Genomic DNA, 19,243 nt, shown 5'->3' with positions numbered 1-19,243 from the left:
AACACAAAATGCATCAAAAACGCATTTTGCGTTTTGCATTTTTTTGCCGCAATTTTTATGAGTTTTGTATTTTCCCCCCCATTTTTTCCCCTATTGTTGCTAGGTAGATTTGAAACACAAAATGCATCAAAAACGCAATACAAGCAGGTTGCGTTTGAGCCGTTTCTGCATTGCGTTTTTGATAAATTTTGTGTTTTTTTTCTTTTTCTTGTTGCTAGGCAGATTTAAAACACAAAATTAATAAAAAACACAACAAAAACGTAATACATGCATTTCTGCAGCGTTTCCATTGAAGTCTATAGAACCAAAAATGCAACCTTTTAAAAAGAAAAGTCCCTGACCATTTCCAAAAAACGCACGGGGTGAAAACGCACAGGTGTGAACATGTCCCATAGGAAATTGTGTTAAATGGACTGTACTGCGTTTCTGCAAAATGCTGCAGAAAACGCATAGGTGTGCACTTAGGTATAGGCTAGGTTCACACCTATGCAGGTTGTGTTTGAGCCATTTCTGCATTGCATTTTGCTTTTTTACGTTTTTGCCACGTTTTTCATGTGTTTAGCATTTTTTTCCTCATTTTTTTCATATTTTTTGTTGCTAGGCAGATTTAAAATGCGAAATGCATAAAAAATGCAACAAAAATGCACTCTACGCTTTTCTGCAGTGTTTCCATTGAAGTCTATAGAATCAAAAATGCAACTTTTTGTGTTAAAAAAGTGGCTGACCCTTTCCAAAAAACGCACCGGGTGAAAACGCACAAGCTGTGAACCTAGGTACAGGCTAGGTTCACACCTATACAGTTGCGTTTGAGCAATTTCTGTATTGCGTTTTGCATTGCATTTTGCGTTTTTGCACTTGCCTTTTTGCCACGTTTTTCATGTGTTTTGCGTTTTTTCCCCATTTTTTTTTTGTTGCTAGGCAGATTTAAAATCAAAAACACAGCAAAAACACAATACATGCTTTTCTGCAGCGTTTCCATTGAAGTCTATAGAACCAAAAACGCAACTTTTTGTGTTAAAAAAAAGTCCCTGACCCTTTCCAAAAAACGCACCGTGTGAAAACGTGGAGATGTGAACCTGTTCCATAGGAAATCGTTAAATGGACTGTACTGCGTTTCTGCAAAACGCTGAAGAAAACGCATAGTTGTGAACCTAGGGTTAGGTAGGTTCAAACCTTTGCAGGTTGTGTTTGAGCCATTTCTGCATTGCGTTTTGCATTTTTGCAGCATTTTGCATTTTTCTTTTTCTTGTTGCTAGGCAGATTTAAAATGCAAAATGCAGCAAAAACGTAATACATGCTTTTCTGCAGCATTTCCATTGAAGTCTATAGGTTCACACCTATGCAGGTTGCGTTTGAGCCATTTCTGCATTGCGTTTTTGCCGCGTTTTGCTTTTTTTTCTTTTTCTTGTTGCTAGGCAGATTTAAAACGCAACATGCAGCAATAACGTAATACATGCTTTTCTGCAGCGTTTCCATTGAAGTCTATAGGTTCACACCTACGCAGGTTGTGTTTGAGCCATTGAGTCACCTCAAACGCTGCTATGAAACCGTGCGACTTACAGTGAAATCACAGGTTTTCAAAGTCGGGTGATGCGCCGATTTCAGGGGAAATTTGCAAGACTTCTGATACAGATGTCTATGCAAATCGCACCAAAAGCAGTGCAGGTACTACTTTAGAAATCAGTGCAGCTCCGACCTAGTCGGAACGGCACCGATAGAACCGCACTAATTGCAGACAATAGGCATGCGATTTGCAAGTTGCATGGCATGCAAATCGCATGCCAATTCGCATCCGGTGTGACCAGGGTTACCCTTTACAAAAAACGCACCGGGTGAAAACGCACAGGTGTGAACATGTCCCATAGGAAATCATGTTAAATGGACTGTACTGCGTTTCTGCAAAACGCTTGGGTGTGAACCTCGGGTAAGGGTCCGCGGCTTCGGCAGTCACTTGGATTTGTGTGCCACAGGTGCTGTGTCTTACTTACATTCAGGCTCTTTACACATCTTGTTACAGAGGGAGTTGCAGCACTTCTTCGTCCCCATACAGTCAGAGTCCTGATTGCACTGGATGAGCGCTTTAATGTGTTTACAGCTGGCAGGCCTGGCCGGAGCCGCGGGGCACGAGCCCCTCTTGTCCACTGGAGAAGGAAACACATCTTTATTGCTCATCGTGACAACATGGACTTGTGAATACTCACATTTACTAAGCAGTGAAAAGGAAGAATTTAGGCTGGGAAGGGAAATTTGGAGGGGGTTGGGCCCAACCTAGCCCAATCTAGCCCAACCCCCTCCAAATTACCCTTCCCAGCCTAAATTCTTCCTCCCCACCCAAATCCCCCCTCCTAGCAGAAATCCTCCCAATCTCACCTCCTAGCCCAACCCCCTTCAAATTACTTTTCCCAGCATAAATTCTTCATCACCTGAACCCCCCTCCTAGCAGAAATCCCCCCAATCTCATCTCCCAGCCCAACCCCCTCCAAATTACCCTTCCCAGCATAACTCCTTCCTCTCCACCCAAAACCCCCCTCCTAGTATAAATCCCCCCAATCTTACCTCCTAGCCCAACCCCCTCCAAATTACCCTTCCCAACATAAATTCTTCCTCTTCACCCAAATCCCCCCTCCTAGCAGAAATCCCCCCCAATCTCACCTCCTAGCCCAACCCCCTCCAAATTACCCTTCCCAGCATAAATTCTTCATCTCCACCCGAATCCCCCCTCCTAGTATAAATCCCCCCCAATCTCACCTCCTAGCCCAACACCCTCTAAATTACCCTTCTTATCATAAATTCTTCATCTCCACCTTAATCCCCCCTCCTAGTATAAATCCCCCCAATCTCACCTCCTAGCCCAACCTAGCCCAACCCCCTCCAAATTACCCTTCCTAGCCTAAATTCTTCCTCCCCACCCAAATCTCCCCTCCTAGTGTAAATCCCCCCAATCTCACCTCCTAGCCCGACCCCCTCCAAATTACTCTTCCCAACATGAATTCTTCCTCTTCACCCAAATCCCCCCTCCTAGCAGAAATCCCCCCCAATCTCACCTCCTAGCCCAACCCCCTCCAAATTACCCTTCCATACATAAATTCTTCCTCTTCACCCAAATCCCCCCTCCTAGCAGAAATCCCCCCCAATCTCACCTCCTAGCCCAACCCCCTCCAAATTACCCTTCCCAACATAAATTCTTCCTCTTCACCCAAATCCCCCCTTCTAGCAGAAATCCCCCCCAATCTCACCTCCTAGCCCAACCCACTCCAAATTACCCTTCCCAGCATAAATTCTTCATCTCCACCCGAATCCCCCCTCCTAGTATAAATCCCCCCCAATCTTACCTCCTAGCCCGACCCCCTCCAAATTACCCTTCCCAACATAAATTCTTCCTCTTCACCCAAATCCTCCCTCCTAGCAGAAATCCCCCCCAATCTCACCTCCTAGCCCAACCCCCTCCAAATTACCCTTCTCAACATAAATTTTTCCTCTTCACCCAAATCCTCCCTCCTAGCAGAAATCCCCCCAATCTCATCTCCTAGCCCAACCCCTTCCAAATTACCCTTCCCAGCATAACTCCTTCCTCTCCACCCAAAACCCCCCTACTAGAATAAATGCCCCCCAATCTCACCCCCTAGCCCAACCCCCCTCCAAATTACCCTTCCCAGCAAAAATTTGTTCTCCGCACCCAAATCCCCCCTCCTAGTATAAATCCCCCCAATCTCACCTCCTAGCCCGACACCCCCCAAATTACCCTTCCCAGCTTAAATTCTTCCTCTTCACCCAAATCCCCCCTCCTAGCAGAAATCCCCCCCAATCTCACCTCCTAGCCCAACACCCTCTAAATTATCCTTCTTATCATAAATTCTTCATCTCCACCCAAATCCCCCCTCCTTGTATAAATCCCCCCAATCACACCTCCTAGCCCAACACCCTCCAAATTACCCTCCCCAGCATAAACTCTTCCTTTGCAACCAAATCCCCCCTCCTAGTATAAATCCCACCAATCTCACCTCCTAGCCCAACCCCCGAATTACCCGTCCCAGGATAAATTCTTCCTCTCCACCTGAATCCCCCCTCCTAGCATAAATCCCCCCCCCAGCACAACCCCTCCCAATCCCTCCTCTTAGCACAGCCCCCCATCCTCTCCTCTAACACATTCCCCCCCATCTCCTCTCCTAGCACAAGTCCTCCCAATCCCCCCTCCTAGCACAAATCCCCCCAATCCCCTCTCTCGGCACCAGTCCAGTGGCCATGGCTGTGCCCTAGGCAGCAGTTACCCTAGGTGGCTGCTTAGTTTTCCTGCCTTTAGACGGATTGTCTGAGGGTGACTGTTGCCTCGTGCTTGATGGGAAATCTGTGAGGAGTGTCAGTGATATGTAAATGTATAAATCTAGGGTCACATCTACACAGGACGTGGCTGATGCTAATTTCCAGCTTGTTTTGCGGTGTGTTGGTGAAAACATGTCTTTTACTGCAATTTGTGTTTTTTTTGGGAGACTAATAAGAAAGTATGACAGTCCTGTTCATGTAGTGCGACTTTGATGCGACTTTACACTCTCTGGCACTCAAGTAGCATCAAAGTAGTGCGGGAACCTTTATGTGTCTCTGACCACAACCTGATTACCTTCTCTATCTCCTCGTCCTCCAACACCTACCCCTCCAAATGTCACACTACTACCAGCCGTAACCTCCGCAACCTTAACCCTGCCTCCCTCCGCTCTGCAGCTGATCAACTCCATGACCGCATCCTCCCCCTGTCCTGCCCTGTCTTGGCTATGACCGCCTACAACAACGCGCTCTCAACAGCCCTTGACTCATTAGCGCCTTTAACCACACGCAACATCAGACCCCGACCGCTCCAGCCCTGGCAGACTGATCACACCAAAACCCTCAAACGACACAGTCGTGCCCTGGAGAGACTATGGCGCAAAACCAAATCCCAACAAGCCTTCACCCGCTACACATCTGCCTTCCACACCTACACCTCCTCCCTCCACGCAGCCAAACAAGCCTACTTCCTGACCCTCATCAAGACCCTCTCCTCCAACCCTCGCTGACTCTTCTCCACCTTCAACTCTCTACTCTACCCGCCTTACTCAAACTGTCCAACGACCTGCTAACCGCCAAACCTAATGGCCATAATTCAGTGCTCCTACTCCTTGACCTCTCTGCGGCCTTCGACACAGTCGACCACCCCCTCCTCCTCAAAAAACTACACTCCCTCGGCCTCAGAGATTCTGCTCTCTCCTGGCTCTCATCCTACCTGTCACAACGCTCCTTCAGCGTTACCTATAATGCTACCACCTCCCCCTCACTCCCCCTCTCTGTTGGGGTCCCTCAAGGCTCTGTCCTCGGGCCCCTTCTCTTCTCCATCTATACCTCCTCCCTTGGCCAACTCATACACTCTCACGGCTTCAACTACCACCTCTATGCCGACGACACACAAATCTATCTCTCAACCCCCCACCTCACCCCCTTGGTCTCAGCCCGAATCACACACCTGCTGAGCGACATATCAGACTGGATGTCGCTCCACTTCCTTAAACTGAACCTCTCCAAAACCGAGTTTCTTGTCTTCCCCCCAGCCCGGACCCCACCCCCCATTGATTTCTACATCACATCCAACAACGCCACCATCAAACCCGCCCCGCAGGCCAGAGTACTTGGCGTTATTCTGGACTCCAACCTATCCTTTCAGCCCCAAGTCCAATCTTTAACAAACTCGTGCAGACTCCACCTCCACAACATCGCCAAAATCCGCACGTTCCTAACCCCAGAAACCACTAAACAGCTCATCCACTCCCTCATGATATCACGACTCGACTACTGCAACTCCCTCCTCACTGGCCTGCCTCGCCGCTGGCTATCCCCGCTTCAGTCCATCCTGAATACGACTGCCAGACTCATTCTCCTCACCAACCGCTCCGTCTCCACCACCCCCCTCTGCCAATCCCTCCACTGGCTTCCGATTGCGCAACGGATCAAATTCAAAATCCTAACACTGACGTACAAAGCCGTCCACCACACTGCCCCGAACTACATCACTGACCTAATATCCAAGTACCGCCCAGCACACACACTCCGCTCCTCACAAGACCTCCTTCTCTCTAGGTCTCCTCCTCCCATGCCCGCCTCCAGGACTTCTCCAGGGTGTCATCCATCCTCTGGAACTCTCTGCCCCAACCCATCAGATTATCACCTACCCTCCTCTCCTTTAGGCGCACCCTGAAAACCCATCTCTTCAGGGAAGCCTACCCCACCCCCTGCTAACTAGCCGACCTCCTCCACTCTTCCTACCACTCCATCCCCCACAGCTATCTCCTCCTGTACCACCATCCCCTCCCTCCTAGATTGTAAGCTGGAAAGAGCAGGGCCCTCGATCCCCTCATGTTTTGCATTGTATTGGTATTGTTCTGTCACATGTTCTGTCCCCCTCTGTAATGTACAGCGCTGAGCGAACTATTGGCGCTTTATAAATACTGTATAATAATAATAATAATAATAATGTGTCCAAAGTCGCATGTTAGGGTTAAATGTTAGGTTTAGGGTTAGAGTTGGGGTTAGCGATAGTCATTAGGGTTCTTAACCCTTAACTCTAACCCTAATAGTTAACCCTAACCCTTAACCCTAACCCTAATATTTAACCCTAACCCTAGCTCTTAACCCTAACTGGTAACCCTCGCCCCTAACCCTTAACCCTAACGCTAACTCTAACCCTAATATTTAACCTTAGCCCTTAATGTAAACCCGAACATTTGCCCTTAGCCCTAGCACTAATATTTAACCTTAACACTAACATTTAACCCTAACCCCTAACCCTAACATTTACCTCTAACCATTAACCCTAACATTTACCTCTAACCATTAACCCTAACATTTAACTCTAACCATTAGCCCTAACATTTAACTCTAACCCTTGCCCTTAGCCCTAACTCTAACATTTAACCCTAGCCCTAACCATAACCCTAGCCCTAAACCTAAATCTTAACCTTAATAGTTAACCCTAGCCCTAACCCTAATATTTAACCCTAACCCTAATATTTAACCCTAAGCTTAATATTTAACCCTAGCCCTAATATCTAGCCCTAACTCTAATATTTAACCCTAACCCTAATATTTAACCCTAGCCCTAACCCTAACTCTAAACACTAACCCTAACACTAATATTTAACCCTAACCCTAATATTTAACCCTAGCCCTAACCCTAACTCTAAACACTAACCCTAACCCTAACATAGCCCTAATATTTAACCCTAACCCTAATATTTAACCCTAGCCCTAACCCAAACTCTAAACACTAACCCTAACATAGCCCTAATATTTAACCCTAGCCCTAATATTTAACCCTAACCCTAATATTTAACCCTAGCCCTAACTCTAAACACTAACCCTAACCCTAATATTTAACCATAGCCCTAATATTTAACCCTAGCACTAACCCTAACTCTAATATTTAACCCTAACCCTAATATTTAACCCTAGCCCTAACCCAAACTCTAAACACTAACCCTAACATAGCCCTAATATTTAACCCTAGCCCTAATATTTAACCCTAACCCTAATATTTAACCCTAGCCCTAACTCTAAACACTAACCCTAACCCTAATATTTAACCATAGCCCTAATATTTAACCCTAGCACTAACCCTAACTCTAATATTTAACCCTAACCCTAATATTTAACCCTAGTCCTAACCCTTAAAGCGAACCCTAACCCTAATATTTAACCATAACCCTAATATTTAACCCTAGCCCTAACCCTAACTCTAAACACTAATCCTAACCCTAATATTTAACCATAGCCCTAATATTTAACACTAACCCTAATATTTAACCCTAGCCCTAACCCTAACTCTAAACACTAACCCTAACCCTAATATTTAACCATAGTCTTAACTCTTAACCCTAACTTTTAACCCTCTCCCCTAAACCTAATATCTAACCCTAATATTTAACACTAGCTCTAGCTCTTAACACTAACTTTTAACCCTAGCCCTTAACTCTAACCCTAATATTTAACCCTAACAATTATTATTATTAAACAGTATTTATATAGCGCCAAAGGGTTTGCTCAGCGCTGTACATTAAAGTGGGGGGACAGTACATAAGACAATACAGTAACAATACAATACACGAGGGGTATGAGGGCCCTGCTCTTTTGAGCTTACAATCTAGGAGGGAGGGGGTAGAGGTACAGGAGGAAGTGGCTGTGGGGGATGGAGTGGTAGGAGGAGTGGAAGAGAACGGCTGTTAGGTGAGGGTGGGGTAGGCTTCCCTGAAGAGATGGGTTTTCAGGGTGCGCCTCAAGGTGAGGAGGGTAGGTGACAGTCTGATGGATTGGGGTAGGGAGTTCCAGAGGATGGGGGAAGTCCTGGAGAAGTCCTGCAGTTGGGCGTGGGAGGAGGAGACCAGGGAGCTGGAGAGTAGGAGGTCTTGTGAGAAGCGAAGGGCATGGGTAGGGTGGTATTTGGGTATCAGGTCAGTGAGGTAGTTTGGGGCAACGTTATGAATGGCTTTGTATGTCAGAGTTAGTAATTTTATTTTAATGCATTGGGCAATCAGGAGCCAGTGGAGGGAATGACAGAGGGGGGTGGAGCCAGTGGAGGGAATGACAGAGGGGGGTGGAGCCAGTGGAGGGAATGACAGAGGGGGGTGGAGCCAGTGGAGGGAATGACAGAGGGGGGTGGAGCCAGTGGAGGGAATGACAGAGGGGGGTGGAGCCAGTGGAGGGATTGGCAGAGCGGGGTGGCCGAAGTGGAGCAGTTGGTAAGGTGGATGAGTCTAGCCGCTGAGTTCAGGATAGTCTGGAGCGGGGACAGCGTTCGTTTGGGTAGGCCAGTGAGAAGGGAGTTGCAGTAGTCCAGGCGTGAGATGATGAGGGAGTGTACGAGTTGTTTGGTGGTGTCTGGGGTGAGGAATGTACGTATCTTGGAGATGTTGCGGAGGTGGAGCCTGCATGAGTTTGATAGTGATTGGACATGAGGTTGGAAGGAAAGGTTTGAGTCCAGGGTGACACTTAGGGCTTTGGCGTGTGGGGTGGGATTGATGGTGGCGTTGTTAGTCGTGATGGAGAGGATGGGGGGGGGGTGCGGGCTGGGCTAGAGTGTAAGCGCCTCTGGTACAGAGACTGATGTGACTGGCTCAGTGTTCTCTGTACATCTCTGCGGTATATGTCAGAGATATATGAATGTATAATAATAGTGTGTGACTGTGGGGGGACATTAGAGTGTAAGCTCCTCTGGTACAGAGACTGATGTGACTGTGGGGGGACATTAGAGTGTAAGCTCCTCTGGTACAGAGACTGATGTGACTGTGGGGGGACATTAGAGTGTAAATTTTTTGTTTATTAAAATCTTGCAAACAAAAAACATCATAAAAATCATATTTACATATATACAGAATAAAAATATGTATTTTTAAACAAAACCAGCTTACTTCAGCAAAATAACAAATCCTGACCGTCACCTAAACACCCCTCAGGCTAAGAAACGATTAAACATTCACCCCATACACTGATCCCACACATTGATCCCATACATTCATCCCACACATTCATCCCAAACATCAATCCCATGCATGCAGCCTTTCTTCAAAAATCTGATGTTACAAAATCTAGGGGACGTGAAAGGACAGAAAGAGAAGCCACGCCCCCAGAGACTGACAGACAGCAGCTACAGGGACCTGACATTCCTCCACGCCTTTGTCCAGGCTCCCGGCCGCCACCTGTCCTTCTCAAGACCCCGAATCTTCCCAACCTCACCCAGAATATTGTTCACCACCACCTCGACAGGAAGGACTTTTTTGCGAATGGAAACCTGACACCGTGCATTCCACGTGTAGTAACGGACTACTAAGCTAACTAGAAAAAGTGTCTCAAAATCAAAATCCCGGTGAGTCTGAAAGGCACCGTAAGACCACTCCGCGTAACTCAAGCGGGAAAGGAAAGGGATCCCCAGAGCCCCACCCACCCGCTTGTAGACTTCTATATTGAAGGGGCACTGAAGCAAGAAATGGTCCATCGTCTCCTCCACCCCACCGCACTCCACTCTTGGACAACCACGGTTCTCCGCAGAGCGATGCTTCAGGTTGCCCTTCACATAGAGTCTGCCATGGAACGAGAGCCAGGCCAAATCCCGAAACTTTAAAGGGATTCTCTCCAGATTCATCAAACGCAGACCCTCCCTCATAACCGGGCCTGGGCAATCCCTCAAGGCCAATGGCTCGCTAAAGGCAGATTCAACAACCCTACTCTCCAGGGCCTTCCTAGGAAGAGATTTAATTTCCTCCGCCGTCACTCGCCATTGCCGAAGCATTTTCAGACACGGGGCAACATAAGCCGGGAGCTTACCATGTTGGACCCTCAGGCTTTTCACCGGCCCACCATTCTCCCAGCTCCGTAGAAAAGGCCTAAACCAGGACTGTAAAATACCAACCCACCCAGGCGGTTCCTCTGCCAGCATGCTACCAAAATTATGTTTCAAAAACATCAGAGAAAAGAAAACCACCGGGTTGACCATACCTAGGCCACCCATCCGCCTGGGAAGGTAGGTTACAGACCTCTTAATGAGGTTCAGTTTGTGCCCCCATAACAGCTGGAAGAAACAACTGTAGATCCTCGCATAGAGAGACACTGGCAAAACACAGACAAAGCTGACATACAGAAATACCGGGATCAGGTAAGTTTTAATCAGGTCAATCCTTTCCCTGTAAGAGAGTTTCCAATCCTTCCAGCTGGCCACCTTGGCATCGGCATCTTGTAGCCTGCTTACCCAATTTGCAAGGCCGTAATCACCGGGACCAAATCTGATGCCTAATACTTTAATTTCCTGCTGGGGCTCTGGGAAGGCGTCCGGAAGGGTAAAGCCTTCGCCTTCCTCTCCCATCCAGAAAACCTCACTCTTATCCTGATTGATCTTTGAGCCAGATGCCTCAGCATACTGTTCCATCACCGAGACCACCTCCTCTGCCTCCTGCGTCCCGGAGATGAAAACAGACACGTCATCAGCATAGGCCACGACCCTCAGAGGGGGCCCCCCAGGAATGCCCAAAGGAACTCCACACAACGGTCCGCTCTCTAACCTCCGAATGAAGGGATCGATTACAAACGCATATAGCAGAGGACTCAAAGGACACCCCTGACGCACACCTGAGCCAACCTCAAAGGGTCGTCCAATCCAACCATTCACAAGCATGAAGCTTTCAGCCCCTCTGTATAAGGTCTTTAGCCAATCGATAAAGCCCCCCTCCAGGCCATACTTGCCAAGAAGCAGCCATAGATACTCATGATTGACTCGATCAAAAGCTTTGGCCTGATCCAATGCCAGCAGGAACTTTCCCCAGCCTGCAGCCCTGCACCGCTCCAGGGCCTCCCGGACAGCTAACACCGCTGAAAAAGTGCTTCTTCCCTGAACCGAACAGTGCTGATGGCGAGAAAGTAAATTGCCCGCAACAGAAGATAAACGCCAGAAAATAATTTTTGCCAATATCTTCCTATCAACATTGAGAAGGCTAATGGGCCGCCAATTCTCAATTCTCGAGGAATCCTTACCCTTTGACAGAAGAATCACTGCAGATTGTCGCATGGAGGGAGAGAGCGAACCCTCTCTCAGACAGCCATTAAACACCTCCACCAAATATGGGGCCAGAGTCACCTTAAAGTGCTTATAAAACTCGGCTGTCAATCCGTCTGGCCCAGGCGACTTCTTCATGGCAAGCTGATCAATAGCTTTCACCACCTCATCTGCCGTGATGTCCTCTGTCAAACTCACAAGAGAACTGCCATTTCCCAGTCCTGGAGTAGAGTCCAGAAAACCCGACATGCTCGCTCGATCGAGGTCCCTCCTACCCAGGAGGTCAGCATAATATGACCTGGAGGTTTCCAGGATCCCTGACTTGGACTTTGTCAGGGAACCCGTACTGTCAACCAGGCCTACAACTGACTTAACTGCTCTACCTTGTTTGCAGTTCTGGTAAGGGTCGGGCGAGTGATATTTCCCATAATCCCTTTCCAGAACCAAAGAGGCATGCCTGTCATATTGACACTGCCTGAGCAAGAGTTTGACCTCAGAGATCGCTTCTGGATCTCCATTATTCGAGACAAGCCGATCGAGCTTCCTCCGCAGACGCTGGTAGGTGACATACTTATCAAGCTGTTTATTCCTTCCTATGGCCTTGAAAAACCCAACGATCCTTCGTTTTGTAAGCTCCCACCACTCGGACTTACTGCTGCAAACGTCCATGATTGATACCTGTGCCTGAAAAAAATCCTCAAAGGATTGACTCACCTTCTCATCGTCCAGGAGTGCCGAATTCAGCTTCCAGGTACCCCTCCCCTTAGGTGGTGTATCGGGGCCACTCAGAGTCACAGACAGAATACAGTGATCGGAAAACTCTACCGCCTGACACACTGGTGCCGAGAAGGCGGAGTTCCCCTTTAAAAAAAACCTATCTATTCTACTCTGACTGGAACCTCTCTGAAAAGTGAATCCCGTGTCGTCTGGGCAGCAATGAATGTGCACATCAACCAGACCTGCCTCTCTAGCTATTTTGTTTAAAAAAAACCCGTCACAGTCCAGCCTGACTCCGGTCCCTCTCCTGTCCTTAGTCCTAGTGACGGTGTTAAAGTCACCACCGAAGACAACTTGCTGGGCTGTAAAAAGGAAAGGCTTGATCTTCATGAAGAGGCATTTCCTGTCCCATTTTGTCTGGGGCCCATAGATGTTAATCAGGCGCAGGTCCTGCCCCCCCATGGAGACGTCTAAGACCATGCATCTCCCCATTTCTACCTCAATAATCCGCCGACAGGTTACCATGCCGGAAAAAAGTACCGCAACTCCAGTGTAAGGCTCGGCCGCAAGAGACCAGAAGGAGGGGCCGCGCCTCCACTCCTTCTTCGCCATATGAACATCCCCCAAACTGGACAACCTGGTCTCTTGCAAAAAGAAAATGTCAGCATCAAACCTGCTGAGCAAAAAAAAGGCCATGTTACGAGCGCTTACTGATTTTATGCTGGCGACATTAATGGTCGCCACCTTCAAAGGAGTGGGAACCGCCATCAAGATGATCGAGGTACCCGTTTCTTAGCCTGCTTACCCCCCACCCTACTTGGAGACCCTACACGCTTCATAGTCCTCTGTGTTTCCTCCTCCATGGAAACCAGAGACTCATCCCCTGAAGATCCCTCATCCTCCACCTCAGATAACACTTCAAATGTGTTTGACACCTCCACCCTCCCAGGGTCAGGTACAGGCACATCCTTCTTCCGCTTCTTCTTCCCAGACTTCCTTTTTGCCTCCAACCACTCCATATCATCATTTGATAAACCGGACCGCAAAGCCCCCTCCCCTTCCCTTCCACCATCACCAACAACATCATCCACCCCACTCTCTCCACTCACCACAGCAGTCCCCCCAACCTTCACCCCAACACCCCCACCATCATTCACTCCACCCCCCAGCGCCTCACGCGCTCTGACCCTCTGACGCCGGGGAGGGGGGGTCGGTGCAACCATACACATTGGTCCAGTTCCCTCCACAGCCCCCACTACCTCTGGGGAAACTGACACAGGAGGATCAGACACAACATCCACGGACACTGACTCAGGGGGCACAACACACGGAGATGACACATTAGAGGGACCATCAGACACTGGGACCACAGGGACAGAGACATTGGGGACTCCTGGCACAGCCTCCCTCTCCTCTGCCTCCTCCATGTCCAGACGAAAAAACTCTTCCACCAAAGCTGACTGGTTGTGCGTGGCCTCAGGGCACCGGTTGTACGAATGGCCAACCTTATCACACAGATTGCACCTGATGATATTACAATCCTTAGCCAGGTGCCCCAGATCCTGACATAGGGAGCACTTCATCTCTGGACATGAGGAGGCGAAGTGACCCCGAGAACCGCACTTATTGCAGAGCTTGGGCTGTCCAGGGTAGAACACCACAATCCTGTCCTTCCCAATGAAGGCTGAGGAGGGCAGATGCTGGACCACATTCCCACACACATACAACCTCATCTGCACCGACCACCCACCAGTCCATATCCCTCTCTCATCCACAATCTTCTTCAGGGGTGCAAGTAGCTCCCCAAATCTCCTCAGCCAGACAGCCAAGTCAGCCGAAGGAATGGACTCATTCCGTACTAGAATGGTGACCGTCTTCACTAGAGGTTGGCGTGAGACAACCTTTGGGACGAGTCCCCTCCACTCCGGCAGACCCTTATACATGTGTTCATACTTCTCCCAGAATATATCCAGAGACTCGGGGCGCACAAAGGACAGATCATATTCATAGGATCCTACAGGGCTGATCAAGGCGAAGATGTCATCCGCCCTAAACCCCATCTCCAAAATCCTGTCCACCACCGACATCCTGACCGGGGGAGCACCCCCACCTTCCCATCTGAGCTGCACCAAATTCCTCCTCCTGAAGGACAGGGGTGCAGATGGCAGACCTGCAGCAGACCTCCCCCCAGAGCTGACAACATGATGTGACCCCCTCCTCCCAGCCAGAGCCCCAGCATAGGTCTTATTTGCAGCATTAGATGTAGTGGACCTTAAAGCTGCACCCCGCCCATTGGTTGCAGGAACCTCAGAGCCCCCGCTCTGCAGACCACCATCAGAGGCAGCAGCAGTCCCTCCATCCACCAACACACAGGCATTCCCCTTTCCAGCATTGCAAGCACTCTTATCATCCATATGTTTCCTTTCACTCGTGGCACTACTGCTCCCAGCAGACCCACTCACACCAGATGCTCCTGTCTCCCCCTCCCCCAACATACTCCTCTTAGGCAAAAGCCTTCCACTCCTGGTCACTCTCCCCTGGGTTTCAGCAACCCCTTTCAGAGTGCTGCTGACAATTTCCCTCCCACCATTTTCTGCTGCATTTGCAGCCATCAGCAGAGGTTGTCCAGCAAGTGTGTCAGATCCCCCCTTTACCTTCCCCCCAGCAGAGTCCACAGTCACAGGGTTCCTGGTATCAGAGTCCTCAGTCCCAGCAGAGTGCAGTCCTGCAGGCACAGCAGCCATCTTCCCTGCAGAGCTCTGTGCACACACAGGAGGATTTCCCTCCAAAACACTGCAGTGCACATGGCTGTCCACACTGGAGTCCAAAATGGCACTTTTAATAAAGCGCGGCTTTTCTGTTTTTTTCTCCTTTACAGGACCAGGTACAGAGTCCTCACCGTCATCTTCATCCTCAGAGTCCTCAGAAAAACGGAAAGTTCTTCCAATTAGGGAAGACTCCAATTCCTCAATGTACTTTAGCAGCCCTCCACCATATTCCTCTACCTCCTGTGCTGTTCCTCCAGCTTGCTGTGGAGGGAGGGGGGCAGAGGCTGACATTTCCTCCAGGGAAGCAGATCCTGAGGTGGATGGGATAGCAGGGGCAGCATCCAGGACCCCCTCCTCACTCTCCACCCGTACTGCCACCGCCGATGCTGGATCCTTACCGGAGTCTCCCTTCATCTTCCTGAACCTCTCCTCATTCCGGAACTTTTCTCTGAAAGCTCCGCTCTTCTCCTTCAGCGTCTTTACCAGATTCTGCTGCTTCTTAATGGCGTCCTCCAAACCCTTCATCTCCGGCTTCATGCTCTGCCTCTTGCTGCTCCATGACTTGTCATGGAGAACTTTCTTTTTCTTGTAGTCAGTTTTCAGACTCACCAACTTTTCCTCCTCCTTTGCGATTCTCACCAGATAATCAGCAACCCGCTCTCTAAAGACAGGGAGGGATTCCCCACTTTTAGGGCCACAGCCAAGGTCTTCAGGTGCTGGTAAAGTATGGGAAGGCAAGCTGGGTCCCTCAGGGGGAGCATGGTCTGAGCCTAGCCCAGAAGAGGCCATGTTTCTGGGGCCAGGCGAGCAGGCCTGGCCCCCTAGTGCCTGGAGAGGGAGAGCACCTGCAGCACAACCTCTCTGGTGCAGAGTGTAAGCTCCTCTGGTGCAGAGACTGATGTGACTGTGGGAGGACATTAGAGTGTAAGCGCCTCTGGTACAGAGACTGATGTGACTGGCTCAATGTTTTCTTTACATCTCTACGGTATATGTCAGAGCTATATGAATGTATTATAATAATAATAGTGTGTGATTGTGGGGGGGAGGACATTAGAGTGTAAGCTCCTCTGGTACAGAGACTGATGTGACTGGCTCAGTGTTCTCTGCACAGCACTCCGGTATATGTCAGAGCTATAGAAATATATAGTAACCTTAGCACATTATCACATTATTATTATACAGGATTTATATAGCGCCAACAGTTTGCGCAGCGCTTTACAATATAAGGGAGACAGTACAATTACATTTCAGTACAGAAGGAATGTGAGGGCCTTGCTCGTGGAGCTTACAATCTAAAGGAAGGGGGAGGTGATAGCTGCGGGGGATGATCTGGCGGAGGTGATTCAAGTACAGTTCTTAGGTGGAGGTGGGGTAGGCTTCCCTGAATAAGTGAGTTTTCAAAGATCGCCAAAAGGCAGACAGCGTGGGGGCTGACCGGACATGCTGTGGTAGGGAGTTCCAGAGGATGGGAGAGGCTCTGGAGAAGTTCTTGAGGCGAGTGTGGGAGGAGGTGATGAGGGAGCTAGAGAGGAGGATATCATGGGAGGAGCGGAGTGGGCGATTTGGGCGGTATCTGTGGATGAGGTTGGCGATATAGCTAGGGGCAGTGTTGTGGATGGCTTTGTAAGCTGTGGTTAGTATTTTGAATTTTATATGTTGGGTAAGTGGAAGCCAGTGAAGGGATTGGCAGAGAGGGGCAGTCACTGATCAGTTGGTAAGGTGTATGAGTCTAGCAGCAGTCGCTGATCGGTTGGTAAGGTGTATGAGTCTAGCAGCAGTCGCTGATTGGATGGTAAGGTGTATGAGTCTAGCAGCAGTCGCTGATTGGATGGTAAGGTGTATGAGTCTAGCAGCAGTCGCTGATCAGTTGGTAAGGCGTATGAGTCTAGCAGCAGTCGCTGATCAGATGGTAAGGTGTATGAGTCTAGTGCAGTGTTTCTCAACTCCAGTCCTCATGGACCCCCAACAGGTCATGTTTTCAGGATTTCCATTATTTTGCACAGGTGATTTGATCAGTTTCACTGCCTTAGTAATTACCACAGCTGTTTCATCTGAGGGAAATCCTGAAAACATGACCTGTTTGGGGTCCATGAGGACTGGAGTTGAGAAACACTGGTCTAGCGGCAGTCGCTAGTCGGTCGGTAAGGTGTATTAGTCTAGCAGCAGTCACTGATCGGTTGGTAAGGTGTATGAGACTAGCAGCAGTCGCTGATCAGTTGGTAAGGCGTATGAGTCTAGCAGCAGTCGCTGATCGGAAGGTAAGGTGTATGAGTCTAGCGGCAGTCGCTGATCGGTTTGTAAGGTGTATGAGTCTAGCAGCAGTCGCTGATCAGTTGGTAAGGCGTATGAGTCTAGCAGCAGTCGCTGATCGGATGGTAAGGTGTATGAGTCTAGCAGCAGTCGCTGATCGGATGGTAAGGTGTATGAGTCTAGCGGCAGTCGCTGATCGGTTTGTAAGCTGTATGAGTCTAGCAGCAGTCGCTGATCGGTTGGTAAGGTGTATGAGTCTAGCAGTAGTCGCTGATCAGTTGGTAAGGTGTATGAGTCTAGCAGCAGTCGCTGATCAGTTGGTAAGGTGTATGTGTCTAGCAGCAGTCAATGATCGGTTGGTAAGGTGTATGAGTCTAGCAGCAGTCACTGATCAGTTGGTAAGGTGGAGGAGTCTAGCAGCAGTCACTGATCGGTCGGTAAGGTGTATGAGTCTAGCGGCAGTCGCTGATTGGTCGGTAAGGTGTATGAGTCTAGCAGCAGTCGCTGATTGGTTGGTAAGGTGTATGAGTCTAGCAGCAGTCACTGATCAGTTGGTAAGGTGGAGGAGTCTAGCAGCAGTCACTGATCGGTCGGTAAGGTGTATGAGTCTAGCGGCAGTCGCTGATCGGTCGATAAGGTGTATGAGTCTAGCAGTAGCATTCATAATAGACTGAAGGGGGGATAGCCTGTGTAATGGTAGACCAGTGAGGAGGGAGTTGCAGTAATCGAGGCGGGATATAACCAAGGCGTGGATAAGTTGTTTTGTGGTGTCATTGGTCAGGAAGGGGCGGATTTTGGAAATGTTCTGGAGGTGGAGGCAGCATTTAGCCAGTGAGTGGATGTGGGGCCCAAAGGAGAGGTCAGAGTCTAGGATTATGCCTAGCACGCTGGCATGAGGGGAAGGACCAATGGTTGTGCTGTTGATCTTAATGGTAAAGTCATGAGTGTGGGATCGGGGGGGAGGTAATATTACAAGCTCAGTTTTTGAAAGATTGAGTTTAAGGTAGTGATGTGACATCCATGCTGATATGTTGCTTAGTAGATTTGTGATACGTGAGAAGATTGAGGGGGTGAGCTGGGGAGTGGACAGATAGATCTGGGTGTCATCAGCATAGAGGTGGTATTGGAAGCCATGGGAGGTTAACAGTTGGCCCAGGGAGGAGGTATTGAGAGAGAAAAGGAGGGGCCCAGGACAGAACCTTGGGGAACCCCAACAGAAAGGGGAAGAGGAGCGGAGGAGGAGGAGTTGTATGTGACACTGAAAGTGCGCTGAGAAAGGTAAGAGGAGAACCAGGAGAGAGCAGAGTCATGGAGACCGATGGAGTGGAGTTTACTGAGGAGGAGTGGGTGGTCGACTGTATCAAAGGCAGCGGAAAGGTCAAGGAGTATGAGTATGGAGTAATGGCCGTTATCACATACCTGCAGTCACCACTTGGAGCAGTAGCGCCCCCAGAAGGATACATAGGGTCCGTCCCGCCAGTCTCATGTTTGCAGTCTGGATGGAATACATTCTTCCTCCGTTGTGTGGATGCTTTTTATATCTCTTTCCTAGAAGGAAGAGCGTTCAGGGCTGAGCCAGAAACCTCTCATCATGTTTTATGGTTTTCCCCAATTTCATAACAATCTTGTATCTTTGGTGACATCACACCCATCTCACCAGAGCCTGATCCCTTACATGCCTTAAAGCCTGTATTCCAATGTACACCTGTGACATGTATGACACATGAGGAACTAGAGGGGTGTGCCACACGTCAGTCCCTAATACTCATAACCAACCTACCTCTGGTTGCCTCACAAACAAGGATTCTTGATTTGCATGTTTTGCAACACATGTTTCAGCAAGTGCTTTCTAGGAATTTTTTTTTTAATTTGAACTTTTTATAAGGGAGGAACAGCAACATTTTATTGGGAATTGATGTAATTTAGGGCGACAATAAAAAGAATGGTC

At 48.9% G+C, this 19,243-nt stretch overlaps 1 protein-coding gene across 1 annotated transcript in view; it reads right to left on the bottom strand.

Moving 5' to 3' along the window:
• LOC149438513 (whey acidic protein-like) overlaps positions 1–18,943 on the bottom strand; it is a 28,283-nt gene extending 9,340 nt beyond the window's left edge. Inside the window, exons 1-2 of the mRNA XM_089659767.1 lie at positions 18,715–18,943; positions 1,989–2,141 (exon numbers count right to left, since the gene is read on the bottom strand). Of these exons, the coding sequence (XP_089515893.1) occupies positions 1,989–2,141; positions 18,715–18,805 (244 nt within the window). The 5' untranslated portion in view covers positions 18,806–18,943. The remainder of the gene's footprint in view (positions 1–1,988; positions 2,142–18,714) is intronic.
• Between the last annotated feature and the right edge of the window lie 300 nt (positions 18,944–19,243).

This window comes from Staurois parvus, unplaced genomic scaffold (genome assembly GCF_062004578.1).
Source record: "Staurois parvus isolate SC_StPar_1 unplaced genomic scaffold, SC_StPar_1.0 ptg001185l, whole genome shotgun sequence".
NCBI classification, from domain to species: Eukaryota; Metazoa; Chordata; class Amphibia; order Anura; family Ranidae; genus Staurois; species Staurois parvus.
The sequence above is the reverse complement of the archived record's forward strand: the minus strand, read 5'-3'. Positions and strand labels throughout refer to the sequence as shown.